Here is an 18,679-nt window from a genome sequence, read left to right on the forward strand (position 1 = left end):
TCATAGGTGGATGTTACATATGCTCAAAGATAAGTATCTATTTATTGCATATAAGTGGTAGATATGTGTTTACATTATTTTTTTCTATTTGTACTTTGAAATGATTCACAAATAAAACAAAAGAATTTAAAGTTAAAAAAAAAAGTGGTCCAGTCAAAACAAAAGGTCAATAGTGAAGGGCATAACAACCTTTGGGGTAAGGGGGGATGCTAAAAGCATTTTGCTTGTTGACTTCCTAGGGGACCAAAAGGCAACAGCATCTTCTTGTTGTAGTTTGGAGACAGCCAAAGCTTCAGCAGAAAAATGCCAGGGACAGCTTCACCAAGAGAATCATTTCTATCACAACAGTGCTCCTGTGCATTTCTTTCATAAAACAAAGGAAATTTTGCCAGAGTGGCAAATTATTGGGCATCTACCACACAGTCCTGATTTGGCTTCTTCTGACATCTTTTTGCTTCCTAACCTTAAAATATATATATTTAAAGGCCACCCATTTTTCTTCAGCTGTTATATAAAGTCTGGATTAACATGGTTGAATTCCCAAGCCTCTGCCTACAAAAGTGTCTTGACCTTAATGGAACTTATATGGAGAAAGTTTACAATTTTCACTTTAATCTTTTCATTTTTCCACACTTTTTGAAATTCTTTTAGACATACAGTACTCAGGTTTATTCCAAACTACACATGTGTAAGCATGTCTCTGATCAATGGACAGCTGCAGAAGAGTTCTCTTAATAATATAATTAATCTCATTAGAGTGCCTTAAAAAGTAAAGCCAATCAAAACTCAGGTAAAGATGTCCACCTAGGCAGGCAAACTTTCCAATCCATATTCAACAAATACTTGACCAGACACACTGCATAGATGTTAGCTTTCTTCAGAAAATGTCATTATTTTCCAGGCCCACTGACAATGGATAAGGTTTCTAATTTCCCCACATCCTTACCAATATTAAAAGGAGCACTGGTGGTGTAGTGGGTTATACACATCGGGCTGCTAACCACTAGGTCAGCACTTTGAAACCACCGGCAGCTAGTCAGGAGAAAGATGAGGTTTTCTACTCCCACAAAAAGTTATACTCTCAGAAACCCACAAGGACAGTTTTACTTTACCCTACATCAGTGGTTCTCAACCTTCCTAATGCCATGACCCTTTGATATAGTTCCTCATGTTGTGGTGACCCCCCAACCATAAAATTATTTTCATTGCTACTTCATAACTGTAATATTGCTACTGTTATGAATCATCATATAAATATCTGATATGTAGGCTGTATTTTCATTGTTACAAATTGAACATAATTAAAGCATAGTAAGGGGGTACTGATCACAATGATCTACATATAACCCCCTCCCTGGGGGACAGACAACAGAAAAGTGGGTGAAGGGAGACATCATAGAGTGTAAGACATGGAAAAATAGTACTAATTTATAAATTATCAAGGGTTTGTGTGGGAAGGGGTAGGAGGCAGGGGGAAAAATGAGGAGCTGATAACAAGGGCTCAAGTAGAAAGAAAATGTTTTGAGAATGATGATGGCAACAAATGTACTTGGCACAATGGATGTATGTATGAACTGTGACGAGTTGTATGAGCTCCCAAGAAAATGATTTACAAAAAAATTAAAAATTTTATAAAACAATATGTAATTATATATTGTGAAATATTTTTTTCTAATTACAAATAAAGGAAATTTTGTCTTGAAGCACGGGACAGCATGGGTAACAGACTTTACACAGTGTACTCATATGTGGGCGTATCTGCATGTGGGCGGACCCGCCTGGAGACAGATAGAGGAGTGGTGTCTCGGTTCCTAAAACCATCGGCAATATGTGTTTTCCGATGGTCTTAGGTGACCCCTGTGAAAGGTCGTCGACCCCCATGGGGTGGCGACACACAGGTTGAGAGCCGCTGCCTGCAGGGTCACTCTGAATCGGGATCGACTTGATGGCAGAGAGCTCACCAGCATTTGTCAATTTTGTGTTTTTTTCTTTTTTAATTTTAGCCATCCTAACCCATTGCTGTTTTCCAACTCAAAATGATCCCACAAAAACAAGGGTAGAACTGCTGCCGCATAGTGTTTCCAAGGTGGTAATATTTACAGAAGTAGATTGCTCCATCTATCACCCAGGAATGGCTGTTTTGAACTGCTGACCTCCCATTAGCAGGTAAATAATCAACCATTATGACATCACAGCTCCATTTTAGCATCCTGGGCAGAGTGGGTTACTGTTGGACTGCTAACCACTAGTTCAGCCGTTCAAAACCAAGTGCCCCTTGAAAGAAAGATAAGGCTTTCCACCCCTATTAAGATTTATGATTGGAAAAAAAAAAGATTTATGATTGGAAACCCACAGGGACAATGGTATTCTGTCCTATTGGAATGAAAAATTTAAAACAGAGAAATAATCAGCAATTGCAAAATATGTCTGAGATGCTAGATATGACATTGAAGATCACATAATAGAATTTTGCAAGATCAATGACATATACATTGCAAATAACTTTTTTTTTTTTTCACCACCTTGGTTGTTGCTTTTTTCCTTGATTTTCCTTGGTTGAAACCCCGGGATTCAATTCACTTCTTCTGTGGTTGTGCTTCACCAAACCAACCAAATAAATTACTTACTTCACCTCTGCTTGCCATTCAGAATAGCACGGAACAGCACCACGTGAGACATTTCCTCAAAGTTTTGTGCATGTCTGAGGGGCCTTTCAATGAATTGCAGAGCCCAGGTATGTGAGGGAATAAGCTAAATGGAGGAGCAGGGGGAAATGGATGAAAATAGCATCTTGGAAGAGCTAGACATTTGGGACATCTGTAATATTCAATGTCTTGGGACTAGTTTGGTATTAATTCTTATAAAAGACATTATTCCCACAATGTTCCCATGGAGCAAATGGAAATGTTTTTATGTGGTGCTTGGCCTGTACATCTAAATGCCTGAGCTAATTTCTTTACCAGTTTGTCTATTATAAATAGTATCAACCAACCAGTTTCCCTATACTTCTTGAGAGGTCAACACTGAGACACTGAACGGAGATAGGATTGAGACAAAGAACGTGAGAGGTTAAGAGCGGCTTTATTAGGGTAGGGAAAGAGCTCCCGGGAGGGAAGGCAGAGCAGAGAGAGGGACAGGAGAATCTTGAGCTCCTGGGCGGTTCCGCGACCCAAGGAGTTAGGTCAGGGAAATCACAGCTTGTCGGTGAGGCGGTGGGAGATATATAGGGCTTGGGCTAGGGAGGTATATGTTGACAACCAGAAAGGAGATTTTTTGCTTGCAGCTGCAGGACCTTGAGTCAGGATGTGATCCGTGAGAGGTGCCTTTGCTGTTTGCCAACCTACTCCCTGGAGTGCTGGGACAGTGTTGCACAACCTTGATCTGGAGCGATAAGCTCCTTGGAAGGTTGGGGCAGAAGATGCATCCTTCAATAGGTCATTTATCTACCCGAGAGGCTGGAAATTGAGGCCTTGAAGTTCAAACCTCCTGAGGAGCTGGAGAGGAGATGAGGGGCTGCCTAGTCTGGACCTGGCCCAAACACTTCTCATAGCGATAAAATTGTTGGGGGAAAAATCAAACACACCATCACATAGAGCTTCACTTCTCATCAACACATCATCTACTGATGGTGATGTACAGTATATGTATGCTTGTAGATATACGCCCCCTCTCCTTCCCACACTCATTTGGCCTTGCACCTATCTGCTCCTGATGTTGTTAGGTGCTGTCCGGTTGATTCCAACTCACAACAGAATGAAACACCGCCTAATCTTGCACCACCCTAATAATCAATTGTTTTCATGTTTGAGTGCATTGTTGTGGCTACTGTGTCACGGGGTCTCGCCCAGGGCCTTCCTTTTTGTTGCCGTCTCTTCGCTTTACCAAGCCTGATGTCCTCCTCCAGGCATTGGTCTACCCTGATAATATGTCTAAAATATGTGAGCCCAGTCCCATCATCCTGGCCTCTGAGGCACATTCTGGCTGTACTTCTTCCAAGACAGATTTCCATATTCTTTGATGACATCATAGCTCAGATGCATCGTTTTTTTCTTCACTCTTCATTATTCAATGTCCCGCATTCACACGCATGAGGCTCTTGAAAATAGCATGGCTTGGGTCAGGCATACCTTCATCCTCAGAGTAACAGTCTTTATTCTCAACACTTTAAAAAGGTCTTGTGCAGCAGATTTATCTGATGCACTGTGCTGCTTGGTCTCTCGAGTGCTGCTCCAAAAGCATTGATCATGGATCCAAGCAAGACGAACTCCTTGACAATGTCAATCGTTTCTCCTTATCATGATGTCACTCATTGGTCCAGTTGTGAAGATTTTTAATTTCTTTACATTGAGTTGTAATACACACTGAAGGCTGTAATCTTCGATCTTCATCAGCAAGTGCTTCAAGCCCTCACCTTCACCAAGCAAGGGTGTATCATCTGCATACCCAAGGTTTTCAATGAGTCTTTCTGTTATATAGGATTTCATCTTCATATAATCTAGCTTTTTTGATTATTTACTCAGCATGCAGGTTGAATAAGTATGGTGAGAAAATAGAACGCCGGTGCACACCTTTCTTGTTTTAAAACCATGCAGTAGTCCCTTTTGTTCCCAAATCCGCTGGAGGTTCCACATGAGCACACTGAAGTGTTGTGGAATGTCCATTCTTCTCAGGACTATGCAGCGTTTGTTGTGAGTCACAAAGTTGAATGCCTTTTCATAGTCATTGAAACACAAGTAAACAGCTTTCCGGTATTCTCTGCTCTGAGCCAAGATCCATCTGATAACAGCAATGCTATCCCCCTTGTTTAATGTGTTCTTCTGAATCTGGTCTAAACCTCGGGCAGCTCCCTGACAATGTCCTGCTGCAACCTTTGCTGGATGATTTTCCGCAAAAATTTACTTGCATGTGATATCCATGATATTGTTCTATAAGTTGAACATTGTGTTGGGTTACATTTTTTTAGAATTGGTACAAATATGGATCTCTTCTGGTCAGTTGGCCAAGTAGCTGTCTTCCAAATAGATGAGTGCCTTCAGAATTTCATCAGCTTGTAGAAACATTTCCATTGGAATTCAATCAATTCCTGGAGCTTTGTTTTTGGCTAATGCGTTGAGGGCAACTTGGAGTTCTTTCAGTCCCATTGGTTCTTGCTCACATTCTACTTCTTAAAATAGTTTAATGTCAATTAGTTCTTTTTGGTAACTCTATGTGTTCTTTCCATCTTCTTTGGATGCTTCCTGCTTCATTCAATAGTTTACCCATAGAATCTTTCAATATTGCAAATAGTCTTGAATTTTTTCTTGTGTTCTTTCAGTTTAAAACATGGCTTGAACATGCTCTTCTTTTTGTTTTTTTCTTTTTCTAACTCTAGATAGTTGCACATTTTGTTACATTCTATTTTGTCTTCTTGAGCTGCTCTTTGACATGTTGTGTTCAGCTTTAGCTACGCTGTGATTAAGAGCAAGTTTCCGTATCTTCTGACATCCACTTTGATCTTTTCTTTCTTTCCTCTTTTAAATGACTTTTTGCTTTCTTTGTGTACGATGTTCTTGATGTCCTCCCACAGCTCATGGGGTCTTCTGTTACTAGTGTCCAAAGCACCAAGTCTGTTCTCGAGATGTTCTTCAAATTCAGGTGGTACATACTCAAGTTTGAATTTTGGTTCTCATAGACTTGTGTTCATTTTCTTCAACTTCCACCTGAACTTACATCTGAGTAATGGATGGCTGTTCCACAGACATGCCCTGCCTGCTTTTAACTGTGGATACTGAGCTTCTCCATCTCTTTCAACAGATGTAGTCTATTAGATTTCTGTGTGCTCCTTCGATATAGTACATGTGTTTAGTCTCTTTGTGTGTGGTTGAAAAATGTTCTTTGTTCTGAACAAGTGATTGGTTTTGAAAATTCTATCAGCCTATTATCAGCTTTATTTCTACCACCAAGAATGTATTTTCCAACTACTGTTTCTTCCTGTTTCCAATTTTTTTTGCATTTAATCTCCAATAATTGTCAATTTATCTCGATTGTATATTTGATTGATTTCAGACTGAAGCTATTAGTAGAATTCTTCAATTTCTTCATCAGTAGCTTTAGTGGTTGGTCTATAAATTTGAATAATTATACTTATTGAATTTCCGTGTATGAGGAGAGACATTATCCTATTGTAAACTGAGTGTAGTTGGCCTTATTTCTGCACTCACAACCACAGGCATGGAAAACTAGCCATATCCTGAGAACGGTCTCCATTGTTCCAAGGTGGAAATGATTTCAAATAAACATTTTCCGCCTTATTTTCCACAATTGCAAAGTCGCTCCTGAGGACCCTGTACTCCAACGGCACTATTGTACTTCCAAGATCTTGAAATGTTCTTTTTGATGATCAATGTGATGTCATTCCTATTAAGTCTCATTCCTAGTACAGGAAACTATATGATTTTCTGATTCAAAATGGCCAAAACAAGTCCATTTCATCTCACTGACTCCTAGAATATCTATCTTTATGTTTTTTATTTCATTTTTGACAATTTCCAAATTTCCTAGATTCCTACTTCACACATTCCAGTTCCAACTATTAATTAATGCTTGCAGCAGTTTCTCCTCATTTTGAGCCATGTTCCATCAGCAAAGGAAGATCCCGAACATCTGACTTCCACAGCGTTATTCCATCCATGTCATTATGGCCGGCTCTGTCGTGAGTGCCTTCTGACCTGGGGTGCTCATCTTCTGCTGCTTCTTCTCTTTATTAGGTTTTCAGTGGCCAGTTCCTCAGAAGTGGACCGCCTACTCCTTCTTCACAGGCTGGATGCTCTGCTGAAACCTGTTCACCTTGGGTGACCCTGCTGGTATTTAAAATACTGGTGACATAGCCTTAACCATTACAGCAATACACAAGTCACCACGGTACAACAAACTGACAAATGGCGGTATCTACTGCTAGATCACCATTATTGCAAGATTGTATACTTCACAGTATTTATGGATGTGGGTTACACATTGGACTGCTAACCACAAGGTCAGCAATTCAAGTCCACCAGCCACTCGGAGAGGAAAGAGATGACGTTCTACTCCCGGAAACAGTAACAGCCTCAGAAACCCACAGGGGTAGTTCCAGCTTGTCCTCTCCGATCACTCACTATGAGTCAGAATCAACTTAATGGGAGTGAGTTTGGTCCTCCTCCCAGTGTCTTCCCTTGACTTGCGTCCATATTTTTACGGACCTCCGACTGATTGTGTATTGCTTTCCCAGTCACCCAAATTAACATTTGTCTTCCCTCTAAGTCAATAACTTCCGCTCCCACTGTCTTACCCATCAAAGAATTTTTTAAGTGAGCAAAACTGTTTGTGACTTTTTACAATAGTAATTTCAAACAATTTCACTCATCATGACATCCTTCAGGTTCATCCACTCATTGACTCAAGAGGGGGGAGGGGTTTTCGTTTGTTTTGTTTTTAAGTTACAGTGTATACCAGCGTGAAGATTGACAGTAAAATGGGTTGTCTTTGTAGTATGCTTTTTGAAATCTGATGACTACATAGAGAATATATGCCTTTTTCTTTGGAATTTACACTTTGAGGAATCACACAAAGTGTGTGTGGGGTGGGGGGCAGCCAGGACCAGAGAAACTTTTATCATCTGGCCCTTTGTGTTAGACAGGGTTCTCCAGAGAAACAAAACCAAGAACTTACGATTTTATACACACACACACACACACACACACACACACACACACCACGAAGGAATATAACAGCTAATTAGTCCACACAGCAGTACATAGGGCTCAGTTCAATTCACTTCCGTTAATATACTGGAAGTCCTTCAACCCAAGAGGGCTGCTGGCTCTAAGGTTGAGGAAGCAGACAACTGAATCTTCCCTAAGTTAATGAAGGCACTCTGGCTACAGGCAGCAAACAGCAGGGCGGGTCACCGACAGTCAGAAGCTCAGACCTTAGCAAAGCAGGCCCACATGGGATATTGAATCCAAGCAATGCAAGACAATAGGATCTGACAGCTTCAAGTTCAAGTGATGTATACACCAGTAACGTGGCTAAGCAGGTTTCAAAGCAACCTCAAGCTCTAGCTACACGATCCACGATCCATGGCTTTGCTGTCCCACAGGTTGTGTAGCTCATAAGTTGAAGTAGAGAACTAGCTAAAGCAGCCTCATGTTGGTCCAATCACTGGAGAGCAAGGGAGAGAGAGGCGGGGCTTGCTGTGCCATTTATCTTTTTGCCCTCCAATCAAACTGGGACCTTGTTAATCCCACATGTTCCTATTAGCCAGGATGGCATGATAAACCTACCTATCATACCCTTCTAGTTGACATCCACATCTGTCTTTGAGCAACTTATAAAAATGCCATAGAGAGTGCATTAAGTAAGTTATGCTAACTGTATTTAGTAAGGAAGATTTTAAAAAACTACAGTAAGTAAAATAACTTAGGTTACAGTATATTGTATGATGAAGGAGAAGAGGGATTCTGGGAGGGGAGGTAGTGGTGATCTTGAATGAGGATAGGGTAGAAATGATGGGAAAGGCCCTTCAGAAGCAGGAAAGGATGGAACCCAGAGCACAGAAGGATTATTAAACTTTGTTGTCAAGTCAGTTCTACGTCCTATAGAGTCATAGTGAACCTTTAGGACAACATAGAACTGCCTCATGGGGTTTCCAAGGCTATGATCTTTTAAAACACAGCCTGACCTCAAAGGAGTTGACTTCAAACTTAACCATTGTCCTGCAAGGGTTCCTGGAAGGAACATCAATGGGATCTAAGATTCCCCTAGGTGTTGTGACCCCTTTGGGGGTTGAATGCCCCTTTCACAGGGGTCACCTAAGACTGTCAGAAAACACATAAATACTTCACAATATATAATTACATATTGTTTTGTGATTAATCACTATGCTTTAATTATGTTTAATTTGTAACAATGAAAATACATCCCACATATCAGATATTTACATTACGATTCATAACAGTAGCAAAATTACAGTTATGAAGTAGCAACAAAAATAATTTTATGGTTGGGGTCACCATGACATGGGGAACTGTATTGTTATTTTTTTCTTTTAAATCATTTTATTGGGGGCTCTTACAGTTATCACAATCCATACATACATCCATTGTGTCAAGCACATTTGTACTTTTTTGCCATCATCATTTGCAACACAGTTTCTTTCTACTTAAACCCTTGGTATCAGCTCATTTTCCCCTCTCTTCCATCCTCCCTCCCTCATGAACCCTTGATATTTATAAATTATTATTTTTCATGTCTTACACCAACCGCTTCCTCCCTTCATGCACTTTTCTGTTGTCCATCCCCCTGGGAGGGAGTTATACATCTATCATTGTGATCGGTTCTCCCTTTCTCCCCTCACCTTACCCTTACCCTCCTGGTATCGCTACTCTCATTATTGGTCCTGAGGGGTTTATTTGTCCTGAGTTCTCTGTGTTGCGAGTTCTTATCTGTAGCAGTGTACATATTCTGGTCTAGTCAGATATGTAAGGTAGAATTGAGGTAATGATAGTGGGGGTGAGGAAGCATTAAAGAACTAGAGAAAGTTGTATGTTTCATCGATGCTATGCTGTACCCTGAATGGCTCATCTCTTCCTTGTGACCCTTTTGTAAGGGAATGTCCAATTGTCTACAGATGGACATCCACTCTGCCATCCCCCTCATTCACATCGATATAATTTTTTGTTCTGGGTCTTTGATGCCTGATAACTGATCCCATCGACACCTCTTAATCACACAGGCTGGTGTACTTCTATGTGGGCTTTGTTTCTTCTCAGCTAGATGGCCGCTTGTTTATTTTCAAGCCTCTAGGACCTCAGATACTTATTCTTTTGATAGTAGGCACCATCAGCTTTCTTCGCCACATTTGCTTAGCACTCATTTTGTCTTCAGCAACTGTGTCAGGAAGGTGAGCATCACAGAATGCCGGGTTATTAGAACAAAGTGTTCTTGAGTTGAGGGAGTGCTTGAGTAGAGGCCCAATGTCTGTCTGCTACCTTAATACTTAAAATATAAATACTATGTACTTAGATCTATTTCCCTATCATTACATATAAATATATTTCCATATGTACGTGCCTGTATTTAGACACCTATAAATGTCCTTTGCCTCCTAGTTCTTTCCTCTATTTCCTTTTACTTTCTTCTTGTCCAACTATCATGTTCAGCCTTCATTCAGGTTTCAGTAATTCCTTTTGCCTACATTTCCCTTGATCAAGCCCCACCAAGCATCCTACGCCCTCCTTGCCATTGATTTTAGATCACTTCTTGTTCCCTTGTCCCTGGGTTGGTTGACTCCCCACTTTCTTTCACCTCCTCCCCCTCTCCCATGTTCCCCAGAACCATCGGTCCTGTTGTTTTCTCCTCCGGATTTGTTTATCCTGCCTATTTTATTTAGACAGATATGCAGAGATAATAATAAGCACAAAAAACAAGACAAAGCAAAACAAAATAAGAAAAGAAAACAAAAAATGACAAAAAAATAAAAGCTTATAAATAGTTTGAGATCTGTTTGTTGAACTTTGGGAGTGTTTTCTGGTTGAGTCTGATGAGATGTTCTGCCCTGACCCCAAAGTCTATTTTTGGGATTCTCTGGGGACTTCATTGCTTTGCTCCCCTTGCTGCTCTGATGCATGCCCTTAGTGTTTCGCTCCGGTGTGGTAGGGTCGGATCAGGCACGATTCCTGCAAGATTTCTCCAGTTTTGTTCCCTGTAGCACTATAGGTCAGTGAGGGATGTTGTGTCTCATGGTGGGGATGGTCTTATGGTCCTCTCTGTGCATTGGCTGTTCTGAGCAGAAATATCCTCTTAGGGGCTTGGTGGGCCAGGATGTGTTCCACTCTCTCCTTCCCTCTTTGTTTGCTCCTGTATACTCTGATCAGGCGTGCCCCTCTCCCTGAGCTGTAGATTCAGTGTTTTCCTCTGAAGTGCATTCTTCTTGTGGGTGTTGGGGGAGTGGTGGTGTCCAACTCATTGGGATTGGGGCCTGCCCCGCAGACTTCTTTATTGGTTCATTGTCTCATGCCGGTATGTTACGTTCACGTCTTGGAGCACAGGGTTGAAGTCTGGTCTCTTTCACACTGCCCTGCCGGACAGCCACAATCTTAGCAGCCTGGTCTGCACAGAGAGCGAGAGGATAGGGAGGGAAGAGAGAACATTCAGGAACTGTATTAAAGGGTCGCATTGCAGCATTAGGAAAGTTGAGAACCACCGCCATAGGTGAGGTTCTGTCGAAGCAGATAAAAGCCAGGATGCTTGGCACTGTTTAGAGACTGGGTTGACATAAGCAATTTTAGGTTTATTTCTGTAAGTGCTTGACAGAAGAAAACAGTAGGGTTTGCCATTTCCAAACGGCTTCCCAAATTCAGTGAAAATCAAGCAAGTTATATATCCTAAACTGTATGGCAAATTCGAGAGAATAAAGGAGGCATGGCTCACAGGGAACTTGGGCCTGTTACTCCTTCAGGCTCCATTGCTTATCTAAATGGCTTTGCTTGCTAGGTTTTGTTTGCCCAAACTCGAATGAGAAAATCCTTATTAATCTGTTTCAAAGAAAGAAAAAAAAATTTTTTTCTGCCCGCGGGTGGGAGGGTGGTGGTGGTGTGTGTTACATTTTCGGTTTTAGAAAACTAAGTCGTTAACAGACTAGATTCCAAACTTTCCCCACATTTCCTGTATTTGATTAACTGCGGGCTTACTCTTTTCCTTCTCCATCAGTTCCACAAAGGGCTCTGGTGGCATCAAAGTGGTTCTGAGTAGGTTGCTAACCAGAAGCCCACAGTTTGAAGCCAGCCCCTTAGCAGGAGAAAGATGGAGCTTTCTCCTCCAGCTAAGTTAGTCTAGGAAACCCACAGGGGCAGTTCTGTCCTGTGCTATTGGGTCGTTATGAGTGGCATTGACTCTATGGCAGTTAATTTGTGTTTTTGGCTTGTTGGTTCCAGAAAGAAAAATGGAGAAGATGCGCGGTAGTGGTGGTGGCGGGAGAGGCGGGGGTAGGGGATAGCTTCACAAATCTTAGCGTGTAAAATGGAGATGGAATGAAACGCATGGTAGGGGTGGGTGGAGGGGAAAATAGAGTAGCTGATGCAAGGGCTAAATAGATGGCAATATATGTACAAATATGTCTGATGCAATTGATATATGGATTGTAACAAGAGTGGTAAGATCATCTTAATAAAATTATCTTTTTTTAACAAGCAACAAAAAAAATCACGCATGGTGCCTCAGTCAAGTATCCGTTACAAGTGTCTTTGTTGCAAGTGATGTTTCTGCTCAGAGGAATCATCTGTCACCCATCTCACAGTAAGCAGAGTTGACAGCCCGCTGCTTAACATGGAAGGAGCCCGGTCCAAACTCGAGACCTTACCTGGACAAACCTCTCAGGACGCCACCGCGCAGGACAGGAAGCAGCCTGCTGGCGCCGGCTCCCCATTGGCCGCGGTGACGCTCTGGCCGGAAGACCCGCCTCCCGGAACGTGGGCCTCCGTGAACGCGGCCTGGTCCGGGTCGCAGCGATGAGCAGCAGCCAGGCCTCGGCCTGGTACCGGCGGATGTCCATAGTCTATGCAATGGGCGCGTGGACTGTGTTGGGCTCCGCGTTTTTATTTGGCCGGGAAAAGGACAAGCTCCCAGGTAGTGGTCTCGGGCGGGGTCTGCTCCGGGACGGGAGTGCTCCGCGGTCATGGACGCGGGCTCGCTGTGCCTTTCATTACGCCCCAGGCTTATGCTTCCGAACCGCCTGAAACAGTGACTAACTGTTTAAACTCACTTGTTACTACTCTGGAATCTGCAAAGAACCAGACGAGAGATTTACCAACAAACCCACTTACCTAATTCGTATTTTTTGAAATGGGCCTTCCACATACACCTGAGTTCAAAGACTCTTTATATAATAAAGTTCATAGTGGGCTTTCAGAGACCGTTAAAGAGGTAACGCTTCTCTAACATTTCCTTCCATTATACTCAGCAAACAAAGTTAAGGACTTTGAGCAGGCAGGGCGGCTTGGTGGTATGCGTTGGGCTGTTAACTGCAAGGACAGCAGTTGGTAACTACCAGCTGCTTTGCAGGCGAAAGACGGCTTTCTACTCCAGGAAAGGGAGACAGTCCAGGAAACTCCAGGGTCAGTGCCACCCTGCCCCTATGGCAGCGGTTCTCAACCCTTTGGGGGTCGAACGACCCTTTCACAGGGGTCGCCTAAGACCATCGGAAAGCACAAACTATTTCAGATGCTCTTAGGAACCAGGACACCGCTCTTATATCCTCTCCAGGCGGGTCGCCCCACATGCAGATACGCCCACCTACAGTACCCGGCGTGAAGCCTGTAACCCATGCCACACCAGGCTTCAAGACAAAATTGCATTTATTTGTAATTAGAAACTAATATCTCACAATATCTAATTACATATTGTTTTTGTGATTAATCACTATGCTTTAATTATGTTCAATTTGTAACAATGAAAATACATCCTGCATGTCAGATATTTACATGATGGTTCATAATAGTTGCAAATTACAGTTATGAAGTAGCAACGAAAATAATTTTATGGTTGGGGATCACCACCACGTGATGAACATTAGGAAGGTTGAGAACCACTGCCCTATGAGGACACAATGAAACGGTATCGACTTGATGGCAGTGAGTTTGGCTTTGGTTTATTTACGGGATAGGGGAGGAAACATCATCATTTTGAAATGTGCTGGAAATCTATAGTAGATTTGGTAAATCTGTATTACTACGTGAATTAGTGGTTGCAAGGGGCTGAGTGTTGGGGGAAATGAGTTACTGCTTTTTGTGATGGTTGTACAACTCTGAATATACTAAAAACTCCATTGGATTGTGTATTTTAAATGGGTGAATTTTGTAAGTGAAGTACTGAATTTTTCTGAATAAAGCTAATTTTTAAAAAGTATTTTTCAAAAAAGTACTGAGGATTACATCTGGTGATGAAGGTTATCAGTAACATTACAAATTTTAAGAACATTTAATGTCATACTGGGCACTGGGCACTCTAGTGGTCGTGTCCTTTTGTATGTTTAACTGTTTCCTTTTTAAGAAAAAAATGGAATTTGATACAAGTCCTACTTTGTTTTATTTTCAGGACTTAATTTTAACTACTGCTTTCTAAAGATTAATAATTCCATTTTCCTTTTTTTAAAGATGAAGTTGAGCAAAAGGAAGTATTGCCGGTTGAAATACCTGAGCCCCCAAAAGGATTTTATGTGGAGACCATAGTCACATATAGAGATGATTTTGTTCCAGTTCCTGAGAGAATCTACAACTATTTGAAATCATGGACTGGTGGCCCTGGTGCAGAATCATGACTTATGGCTGAATTCTGAAAACCTGACGTGTGGTTTAGTATGCAAATGTAATAAATGCTTTGATTACAATTTTATGGTTGTAAGAAGTATGTACATTTAATTTTTCTGTAAAAGGTAATCTAACAATACTCAATATTTCCTGAAGAAAACTAATCTTATCTTTTAAGAGGCATCTTCTGTATTTGTTTCAAGGCCTCACTTTCAGCAAGCAAGGTTGTGTCATCTGCATACCGCAGGTTGTTAAGAAGCCTCCCTCCAATCCTGATGCCACACTCTTTTCATATAATCCAGTTTCTCTGATGATTTGCTCAGCATAAAGATTGAACAAGTACGAGGGGGTACCTCCCCACAACGGTATTTTTCTTTTCAAAGTTGACAGCACCTCCCTCGTGTTTTTTTTCTTTACCTCTTCTACTTTGCGAAATCGCTGTCCTTTCATGTCCCTCTTCATTCACAGAAACAAAAAGAAGTCACATGGAGTGAGGTCAATTGAGTAAGGTATGTGGGTGGGGCAAGAGAGGCATACTATTCTTTGTCCAAAACTGGTGTACTGAGATGGCTGCATGATTAGGTGCATTGTGGTGGCAAAGCCAGTCCCCTGTCTACCACAAATCAGTCCTTTTTTGTTGCACACTGTTAAACGATCTTTTCAGAAGTTCTAAATAGCTTGTTTAACAGTCTGACCTGGTGGAATGATTTCCAAACGCATGAGTTGACATTTTCATCAGATCAGGAAGTTGACTGATGGATGTCCAGACAAGGTTTGTCATCAATTGAAATTTTACCTTTTTTGAAAAGAGAAAACTACTTGAGTTTTTCCTATAGCTGTGTTCAACATCACATCAGTTACTATGGCATTTTTCCTGAGCAGGAAATAAAACTTAACAGGCACACACTGTTCTCTTATATTGGCCATCACAAAAAACGAGGTTCTAGCGAAACTGCTTTTACAAAAAACTTGGCTGTGACTAGAGAGAACGTGCAACTCGATGCTCACCTAGTGGAAAAATGCATACTACAAAAGCTCCACCTAGAGGAGTTTTTTGGGCTATTCTCTCATGTGGTAAGAGTATACACCCCTGACACACACCTTTCCTCATTTTAAACCATGCAGAATTTCCTTGTTTTGTTTGTACAATTCCCTCTTGATCCATGTACAAGTTCTGTATGAGCACAATGAAGTGTCCTGGAATTCTCATTCTTAAGGTTATCCATAGTTTATTATGGATCACACAGTCGGATACCTTTGCATAGTCAATGACACACAAGTAAACATCTTTCTGGTAGTCTCTGCTTTGAGCCAAGATCCATCTGACATCAGCAATGACATCCCTTGTTCCACATCCTCTTCTGAATCTAGCCTGGACTTCTGGCAGTTCCCTGTCAATGTGCTGTTGCAATTGTTGGATGATCTTAACCAAAATTTTATTTGGGTGAGATTTCAATGATATTGTTCTGGTGCTTGAGTATTCTGTTTGGCCAGTCTGTTGACCAAGTAGCTCTCTTCTAAATTTATAGGCATAAAAGAGTGAGTGCTTCCAGTGCTTCAGCTTTCTGAAACATTTCAGTGGGTATTCTGTCAATTCCTGGAGCCTTGCTTTTGGCTAATACATTCAGTGTTGCTTGAACTTGTACCTTCAGCACCGTTCAAGAACTTGTTCTTGCTCATATACTACCTCCTGAAATGGTGGAATGTCAACTAGTTCATTTTGGTACAGTGTGTCTGTATTCTTTCCATCTGCTTGGAAATCTTTGAAAATTTCAATTCGAGGCTTGAATTTTTTCTTGAATTCTTTCAGTTTAAGATATACTGAGTGTATTATTCTTTTATGGTTTTCTAATTCTAAGTCCTTGTACATTTCATTTTAATGTTTGGCTGTCTTATTGAGCCGTCTTTTGGAATTTCCTGCTCAGTTCCTTCATCCTTCCATTTACGTTAGCTACTATATGATTTAGAGCAAGTTTAGATTTAGAGCAAGAGTCTTTTCTGTTATCATCTACGGTCTTTTCTTTATTTCCTGTTTTTTTTTAAAAAAATGACCTTTTCTGTGTTTAGCGACCTATACAGGTTGCTCTGAGTTAGAATTGACCTGAGGACAATGGGGTTTTTGGGTAACTTCCAAGGTGATCCCATTCCTGCCCCTTCCCATTTACAGTTAAACCATATATTTCTAAGTATAGTTCAAAAGTTCGTGGAGATGTTGAGCAAAATGGAACCCACAGAGAAGACTGAGGGGCAGGAGAGTGATCCATGTCGGAAGTGATGGAATGGGAGAGGTTAGAAACCTGGGACATGCTTAATTTCTGTCTCTTAGAAACCGGCCTTTTGCTCTTTCTTTTAATGAAATATTGATACACAGGGGGTAATAAAGTTAGCCTGTTGTTAGTCAAATGGTGGAAATGTGACATGGGTCTTTTTAAGACTTGGTTTGCAAAAGACACAAATATAACAGCCACCCTATGTCCCTTGGCAGTAAAATTCCTTTTTAAACTTAAAAATGTTCTAATTCAGCAAGTTTGGATGAGCAAAATCATCTGGGTTAGCAAGGCCTTTTAGATAAGGAAATGGATATATGACTTTCTTGCTTCTCACTGAATCTCTGAACAGTTTTGGGATGAGTACTTTAGAGGAATAAACTTAAAAATCCTCAAATCAACTTGGTCTCTGTATTTGGCTAAAAACAATGACGGGCATCCCAGACTTTTATCAGCGGACTCAGTAATACATTTATAGGAGACCAGTGAGGCTGTTGGAAAAATCCAGAGGATAGATGGCAATGAGCCCAGGACCATTGGAATTATAGGGGTGGAGAGAACAGGGAACTTTAGGTTCTGTTCTGGAGAGTGAGGACTTGTTGATGGGCTGGGAACTCAGTATCTTAGGTATTAACAGATGCACCACAGTGGATAGTTTTAACAAACAAGTTTATACTCGCACAGTTCAGGCATCCAGGCATCTGATCCAGAATACCAGCTCTAGGGGAAAGTTTTCTCTTTCTGTGCCTCCTGCTTCTAGGAGGTTCCCAGCACAGGGACACTGAGTCTAAATGGTTCCCACTCTTCTTGGCTCTTCTTTTTCGGTGGTTCTGCTATTGGCTTGTTTCTTTCTCCCACATCTTGTAAGAGAAAAGGTGATGAAGGTCACCCCTTCCCCACCCACCCCTCCAAACTGCTTACATTGGGTCAGGGCTGTGACTTGAGTAAGGTTGTTGCATCCCACCCTAATCCCCTTTTATCAAAGCAGATCACATCTTATAGGATGTGTTGTGTAAATAATTGCCAAACCACTGAGAAACATGGCCACTTAAATTGACACGTATCTTTTGGGGACACAATTTGAAAGGGAGCAATCATCAATCACTTTAGGCTTGAGCAAGTGGCGAAGCTATTTATTTAAATAAGAACGCAGGTATGTGTGTGTGTACATTTTAAAAAAATCCTATTTGAATCCTGTTAACTTTTGATGTCTGTAACTCATGGAACTGAAAATGTCAAGTGGGCACTTGGATGCATAAGCTCAGAGAGATCTGGAGTGGAAATGGAAATTTGAAAGTAAACAGCATGAAGGTAGAATTCAAACAGGTCAAAATGGAGAGTAATACTAAAGAGAAAAGAATGCTGTGCTGAGCACTGAAGGATTCACACATTCAGAAGTTGAGAGGAGGAAGTTGAGCAGGAGAGAAGTAGGGAATCCCAGAGAGGGTGGCAATTTGGACATCACAAGAGAGGTTGCGGAGGGAGGGGGCCACTAGAAGATACTGCTAAATGCTTTTGTCTCCTGAGCATATTCTCTCCCCCCCTACAGTTTTATTGGCATATCATTTACATATATAATAGCACAGTCACATCAAGAAGAGGTGTACAATTATCACCACAATCAATTTTAGAACATTTTTTTATTGTTGGATTCATTGTTATTAGCTCCCATTTGCCCCCAACCTTCCCTGCCGTGTACTCCCAAGGTCTCATTAATCAAGTTACTGTCTATACATTTACTTATCCTGGATTTCATATCTGGAAAAACATTAAAAAAGCAACAAAAACTAACAAAAACAAAGTGAAACACAATTGATAAGAAAGCAGAAAATATTAAAAGCTAGAATAAATTTAAATGGATCATAAGATCAGATAATAGGGTGCTAAATTTTAACCTAACTGTATCCCTGGTCCATGGTCAGAGGGGATTCTCCAGGAGCTTAATCCACTTAATCCAAAAGTGATTTCCCTTCACTTTTTAAAAATTTTAAACGGAAACAGCTTTAAAGTAGGTAGGTCTAAAGGGTAATCAAATGATAAGAACTAACTATGCGAAGAAAGCTGATGGTGCCTGGCTATCAAAAGATATAG

At 41.1% G+C, this 18,679-nt stretch overlaps 2 protein-coding genes across 2 annotated transcripts in view; both read left to right on the top strand.

Annotated features, from left to right (window-relative positions):
- The first annotated feature begins 12,487 nt into the window (after window positions 1-12,487).
- SMIM26 (small integral membrane protein 26) lies at window positions 12,488-14,404 on the top strand. The gene is made up of 2 exons (XM_045295447.1): window positions 12,488-12,642; window positions 14,169-14,404. The coding sequence occupies exons 1-2, from the start codon at window positions 12,525-12,527 to the stop codon at window positions 14,330-14,332; spliced, it is 282 nt and encodes a 93-aa protein (XP_045151382.1). The 5' UTR covers window positions 12,488-12,524; the 3' UTR covers window positions 14,333-14,404.
- Window positions 14,405-17,893: 3,489 nt separating this feature from the next.
- Window positions 17,894-18,679, top strand: part of DTD1 (D-aminoacyl-tRNA deacylase 1) — a 93,128-nt gene continuing 92,342 nt past the window's right edge. The window contains exon 1 of the mRNA XM_030887004.2: window positions 17,894-17,899. Within this exon, the coding sequence (XP_030742864.1) occupies window positions 17,894-17,899 (6 nt within the window). The remainder of the gene's footprint in view (window positions 17,900-18,679) is intronic.

This window comes from Echinops telfairi, unplaced genomic scaffold, assembly GCF_000313985.2.
Source record: "Echinops telfairi isolate 266 unplaced genomic scaffold, ASM31398v2 ScPeMD7_5592;HRSCAF=6446, whole genome shotgun sequence".
NCBI lineage: Eukaryota > Metazoa > Chordata > Mammalia > Afrosoricida > Tenrecidae > Echinops > Echinops telfairi.

Excerpts from the sequence above, each read along its gene's own strand:
- SMIM26 (XM_045295447.1), top strand. The coding sequence starts at position 12,525 with ATGAGCAGCAGCCAGGCCTCGGCCTGGTACCGGCGGATGTCCATAGTC. Across the intron at positions 12,643-14,168 it reads GGAAAAGGACAAGCTCCCAG|ATGAAGTTGAGCAAAAGGAA; the intron begins GTAGTGGTCTCG and ends CTTTTTTTAAAG.